This window comes from Bison bison, unplaced genomic scaffold (assembly GCF_000754665.1).
Source record: "Bison bison bison isolate TAMUID 2011002044 unplaced genomic scaffold, Bison_UMD1.0 scf7180017864462, whole genome shotgun sequence".
Classification (NCBI taxonomy): Eukaryota; Metazoa; Chordata; class Mammalia; order Artiodactyla; family Bovidae; genus Bison; species Bison bison.
Window position 1 is genome coordinate 2,105,929 of NW_011495024.1, and position 6,458 is coordinate 2,112,386.

The window sequence follows — 6,458 nt, forward strand, 5'->3', positions numbered from 1 at the left end:
TTACTCCTTGGAAGGAGAGTTATGACCAACCTAGATAGCATATTGAAAAGCAGAGACATTACTTTGCCAACAAAGGTTTGTCTAGTCAAAGCTATGGTTTTTCCTGTGGTCAGGTATGGATGTGAGAGTTGGACTGTGAAGAAGGCTGAGTGCTGAAGAATTGATGCTTTTGAACTGTGGTGTTGGAGAAGACTCTTGAGAGTCCCTTGGACTGCAAGGAGATCCAACCAGTCCATTCTGAAGGAGATCAGCCCTGGGATTTCTTTGAAAGGAATGATGCTGAAGCTGAAACTCCAGTACTTTGGCCACCTCATGTGAAGAGTTGACTCATTGGAAAAGACTCTGATGCTGGGAGGGATTGGGGGCAGGAGAAGAAGGGGACGACAGAGGATGAGATGGCTGGATGGCATCACTGACTCGATGTACGTGAGTCTGAGTGAACTCCAGGAGTTGGTGATGGACAGGGAGACCTCGTGTGCTGCGATTCACGGGCTAGCAAAGAGTCGGACATGACTGAGCGACTGATCTGATCTGATCTGAAGGTTATTCAACACTGTAAGGTCCTGGCTTTAATGCAATGACAAAGAAAGTGGTCAGAGGGCTCTGAGGAGAGGAATCGCACGATCTGACCCATTTTAACTGCTGTGTTGAGAGCAGTCTGAAAGAAGAGGGAGTGTGGAAGCAGTGAGGCCAGTGAGGAGGCTAGTGCAATGATTTATGCAAGAGCTGACAGTGGCTTAGACCAGGATGGCAGCAGTGGAAACACTCAGATTCTGGGTATAGTTTGAGGGGCGAACCAACTGTATAAGAGCACATGATTAAGAGGAGTCAGAATAAGTGGGATGACAGAATAAGAGGAGTCAAGGATAACCCCAAGGTTTTTGAACTGGCCAAGCAGAAAGGTTGGAGTTGCCATTTATGGAGCTGGGGAAAACTGGAGATTTTAGGGGGAAAATTAGAAGTCAGTTTTGTCCATGTTAAATTTGAGATGCCAATTAGACTTTAATGCAGAAGTCCAGTGAGGAAGGTTTTCCCCACACTTTCTTTACAGAAAGAATAATCAGCTGTGTCAAATGCTGCTGCGAAGTCAAGTAAGATGAAGACTAAGAAACACAACTGTAGGGTTTAGCAACATCCAGGTCACTGGTGATGCTGACCAGAGGTTACAGGTAGGGTGGTGAGGAAAAAATCTGACTGGAGCATCTCAAAAGAGAATCTGAGGAGAGGAACTGGAAGCAGCAAGCATACACTATTTCTTCCAAGAGGTTTTCTATCAAGACAAGCAGACACACAGTAGCTGAAGCAATGTGGCAGTCAAGAAAGGGTTTGTCAAAAACGAAATCTACTATCAAGGTTAAACTACTTCAGGTTGGTTATACATTCATTTATTTACTTATTACAGATACAGTCACTCTGGGGAATAAAAATTTAATACAGTTTTGGAGGACAAAAATAGTCCTAACATAACCAAAGATTTACTTTAATCAGTACTAAGAAATAGGGTAATATTCATTTGACTTCAGAAATAGTTAAAGTTTAAATAAGTTAAAACTTCATTTAGTCAGTATGAGTGTAATTAAACTGATTCCATGATCTTTTTGAAAAAGTATATCTATTAATATAGGTAAATTTACCTTGGTGTTATCAAATGCTAACAGGAGTGTTCTGCCATTTGTTAAAAATATTTCTACAGCATTATCCCTCAACTGCCACCAACGCTTGTGAACTTCTTTAATTTCTTCATATGTCCAGGAAAACGATGCTGGTTCCAATTCTCCTTGAAGGTTCTAAAGTCAAAGGAAATGACATGAAAGCATTTGCTCTACATGAAATAGAATCTCTTTAATTTTACATTTTAAAACACTATCAAAATGCAATATAAAGCCTTCCTTCTGCGGCAAAGTAGCAGATAAGATTCTCTAAAAATCTTCCTGCTACTAAACACTTCAAAATGCTGGATAAAATCTAAAAACAACTGAGTTAATAAACTTCATTTAAACTTTGTTAATAGGCTGTATTTTCCAGATAAGTTTTATGTTTATAAACTGAGCAGATAGTATGGAGTTCCCACATATAGCTTTTCTGCACTCAGTTTCGCTACGGTGAACATCTCGTGCTCATGTAGTACATGTGTTACAACTGATGAGCCACTATGGAATAGATTATTCTTAACTAAAGCCCATAGTTTAATCTCGGTGTTGTGTAGGTCAAATGGGTTTTGACAAATGTTTAATGACATGTGTCCACATTACAGTACCATACAGAACAGTCTCACTGCTGTGAGATTCCCTTCTGCTCCACCCAGCTGCCGCTGATCTTTTTGTTGCCTCTACTGTTTTCCTTTTTCCGGAAAGTCATACGGTTGGAATCATAAAGTATGTAGACTTTTCAGACTGATTTCTTTTAGTAAGCAAATATTCTTTTAAATGTATAGCTCAGCTTGCAAGAAAGTAAGGGAAAATGAAATCTCTAGGAGTCAAAAATAAAGAGAAATTTGAAAAACAGCAGTAAGGAGGAAGTGACACTTTGGTCTGCTCTATGTGTGTCTTACTGTGTCCCAACTAATTTTTAGAAATAGAGGCAGGAAATATATTACAAGGAAAGCAAAATGTTTTAATGCAAAGGTAATATTCTCATTCTTAAAACCAAATTCCTCCCTGTTTAGCTTCAGCATGTAACATACTTTCAATTTAACAAACATTAATTAAGCATCTACAGGCAAGGTGCTTGCTAAGTGCTCTGCATGAAATAAATCTATACATGATAAAAAGGGGGCACAGGATATTTGCACATGTTTTGGAAAGGCAAGACAGCAAATGTCACACAGGAAATAAGCACAAATGCTACAAAAGTACACAGAAAGGAAGGATCCTTCAATTATTAAAAAGCAAGGGTCTTTTTAGAGCTTCCACTTAGGTGGAAAGGGTCATCTTTTGGACCCATCCAGAAAAAAAGCTGATTCATGTATCAACTATTAAACTCTTTTGTTCTAAAAAGATACATCTTTAAAAATTACATAACTATACTTTTGTTAGCTGGGATAAATACTGTAGTAATTGGTATGTAAATCACAAAATAATGCCTATTCAATTTTGGGGGATTACATGAAATACTTTAATGATTTTTTTAACATGATTTACTTTACAATAATATTTTATGTTTTCACTCCCTAATTTCTTTGAATCAAATATGTATTAACCAGTAAATCATACATAGTCTTATTTAAATGCATCCTTATGAATTCCTGGCTTTAGAACTTCTGAAACAAAGAGCCTTATTTCTCCTGTTACAGGACTCTCAAAGCAGTATTTTAATGGCATGTAAATGAATTCAAACAAATAAAATGTTTACTGTACCAAAATGTGAATTGAGTCCTTTTTGTTATTTTCAGATTAATGTAAGTATTTCCAGGAGAATAAAAATTATGACTACTAAGCTAAGTGAACATTAGGATTACTTAAGTTACTAAATCAGACAATATTTTTCTTTCTTTTTGAAGGCAAATGTATGTGACAATAAACAGGGAGTAGCAAGAAGTTTGATGCTACAGAGGATAGTGGTGAGAAAGAACGGACATAAACTGAAATAATACGAATGCTTCAGAATCTGACCCATAATACTTGCTGCTATGAAACTCAGAACATGAGTCAGAGCGGATGGCATGGTCTTCTTATGGTCTTCTTTTTAAAATTATCTTAAAAACTGGAATTCAGACAAATTTATACTGAGTGTGACAAGAAATGAACTCTTAACAGTTCTACCTGCTTTCTGGCTGTATTAAACTTATACATGTGGGAATTTGTCTAGATTCATATAAACGCAAATTTAAACCACTACTCACAGAACACTCAACTGTATCAGAAGCGTTATCTTCCACAAAATACATTCCACATTTACCTGCAGAAAATAATTGGTTGTGAGTTTATAAATGTCTGTGCACTATTATCTTATATAGTTAAAAGCACCTCTGGAGTCAACTGGACCGAATTTGAATCACAGAACCCAGAAGGAGTTCTTAATACTCAGTAAGTATGGCTCAGAGGTTAAAGTGTCTGCCTGCAATGTGAGAGACCTGGGTTTGATCCCTGGGTCAGGAAGATCCCCTGGAGAAGGAAATGGCAACCCACTCCAGTATTCTTGCCTGGAGAATCCCATGGACGGAGGAGCCTGGTGGGCTACAGTCCACGGGGTCACAGAATTGGACATGACTGAGCAACTTCACTTTCACTTTCATTTTTGAATAGCATCCATGAGATCCTGGGCAAGCTGCCTAACCCCACTGTGCTTTAGTTTCCTTATAAAAAGAATGGGGTAGGGAGAAGACTCTATTTCATAGGGTTACTGTGGGAATTATATAGAATATATGTAAAATGTTTATTAACAGTGGTGCTTAGTGCTAAAAAGTGCTGGCTGTTTATTATTACCAGTATTTTTCTTAGGTTACTGGCATATTACTTTATTTTGTACACATTAACTGAATTCAAGTTATAAGCTAAATTTTCTAGCAAAAGAGGAATCCTTAATTATTTTGCTGACTTAAACACTCAATAGGGCAGAAAAGTAACGTGTTAGTCGCTTAGTCATGTTCGACTCTTTGCAACCCCATGGGCTGTAGCATGCCAAGTTTCTCTGTCCATGGAATTCTCCAGGCAAGAATACTGGAGTGGGTAGCCATTCCCTCCTCCAGAGGATCTTTCTAATTCAGGGACCGAACCCGCGTCTTCTGTGCTACAGGCAGATTTTTTACTGTCTGACCTCTGATGGCTCCATCAGGGCTCAGACAGTCCCCCCAATTTTCCTGCTTGAGAGGCTGTTAGTAATGCACATCCCTACATCATGTATCCAAACGGTGGGAACTTCCTGGAGCTCTGCACTGGATGCTGGTCACCCTGAGCCCTGGCATGGACAGCTCAGAGAAGGGCACCATCTCCATCCTAGTGACTGTGGGGCTCAGCCCTGGCAAGCTTGAAACTCTGCAAGTTAGGGCTTTGAGGCTATAGAGCTGTAGCCTACTGCAGTGACTCTCTAATTTGAGGGTGTGTCAGAATCACTGCAGGGTGTATAAAAATGTAATGTCTGGACCCCATCCACAGAGTTTCAGATTCAGTGGCTCTGGGCAGGGGCCTGAGAATTCGTTTTTCTTAGATGTTCCCATGTGATCTGGATGCCCCTGATTTGAGAACAACTGGCCCACAGCATACAAATCAGTATTTTCTTTAAGGAAATAGAGACTACGTGGTTTAATGCTATTCCTTCATGTCTTGAGGAAAAAATTTCTCACTAAATGTAACTATCCACGGATAGTCTTGGCCTTTCTCTCAGAAGTACAATGAGGAATATAAATTAAGAATAATCTCGAGGTGGATATATTTCATGTGTATAGGGATATCCATTAAAACAGTAGGCATATAAACATACTAATGATTCTTTAGAATTAAAAACTGATACATAATAAAAAAAACAAATTTAAAAATGTATACTCATGAAGGAAGTTAACTTTATAAAAATTAAAATGCTGTTTATATGCTTTTCAAAAAATAAGACTGTTCATTTCTTCACATTCATGAGTCATATGCATTATAGACAATGTTAAGGCAAAATAACCTATACAATATTAGAGACAGTTTATCTCATTTAATGGCAGTCTGTCAAAACAATGTTTTAAATTATCTAAGAATAAAATAGGCGCAGTGAATATGTATAAAAATCTTCAAAATGTAACTTACCTAATAACAATTCACCAGCTGTCTCTCTAGATGGTGCAACGCTGATACACCTTCGATTGACTCTGTCAAAACATATTTAAAATTACTATGATTAAATGTTTTGAACAATTTCAGAGAATAAAAGCTTTATTTTATCTAGTAGAAGATTTCAGCAGAGCAGACAAGAATTTCAAAAGCATATAATGTCTTGTTAGAGTCCACATGAAAATATTTTCTCATTTCTGACATTATAATGGCAGAGAAAATAACGGCAACTTTTAGAAAAGGTGAATGATCCCTACACCCTACACAGAATACAAGACTCAGTTATTTAAAAGAAACTTCAATATTTTATATTTTGCAGTACATAAGCAAACATTGGTTCATGCCTCTGAACAAACACAGGAAAGAAATGGAGCGTTCTAGGAGCAAAGGGGGATTCAGAGTCAGAAAAGTTCTTCTATTCTTTAGTCCAGTCACTTAATCTTGACTCTCAAGTTTTTTATCTATAAAATGGGCCTGTCATCTTCAAAGTCTACAAATAATAAATGCTGGAGAGGGTGTGGAGAAAAGGGAACCCTTTTACACTGTTGGTGGGAATGCAAACTAGTACAGCCACTATGGAGAACAGTGTGGAGATTCCTTAAAAAACTGGAAATAGAACTGCCTTATGATCCAGCAATCCCACTGCTGGGCATACACACTGAGGAAACCAGAAGGGAAAGAGCACGTGTACCCCAATGTTCATCGCAG

General features: G+C 37.9%; 1 protein-coding gene across 6 annotated transcripts in view; it reads right to left on the reverse strand.

Annotated features, from left to right (window-relative positions):
* LYST (lysosomal trafficking regulator) overlaps positions 1-6,458 on the reverse strand; it is a 179,313-nt gene that overhangs the window by 49,195 nt on the left and 123,660 nt on the right. For 5 of the 6 annotated variants that reach the window (XM_010860102.1, XM_010860104.1, XM_010860099.1 and 2 more), the window contains 3 exons: positions 5,727-5,788; positions 3,842-3,897; positions 1,635-1,787 (listed from right to left, as the gene is read on the reverse strand). In XM_010860102.1, the coding sequence (XP_010858404.1) occupies positions 1,635-1,787; positions 3,842-3,897; positions 5,727-5,788 (271 nt within the window). The remainder of the gene's footprint in view (positions 1-1,634; positions 1,788-3,841; positions 3,898-5,726; positions 5,789-6,458) is intronic. The other variant, XM_010860103.1, reaches the window with a different exon arrangement.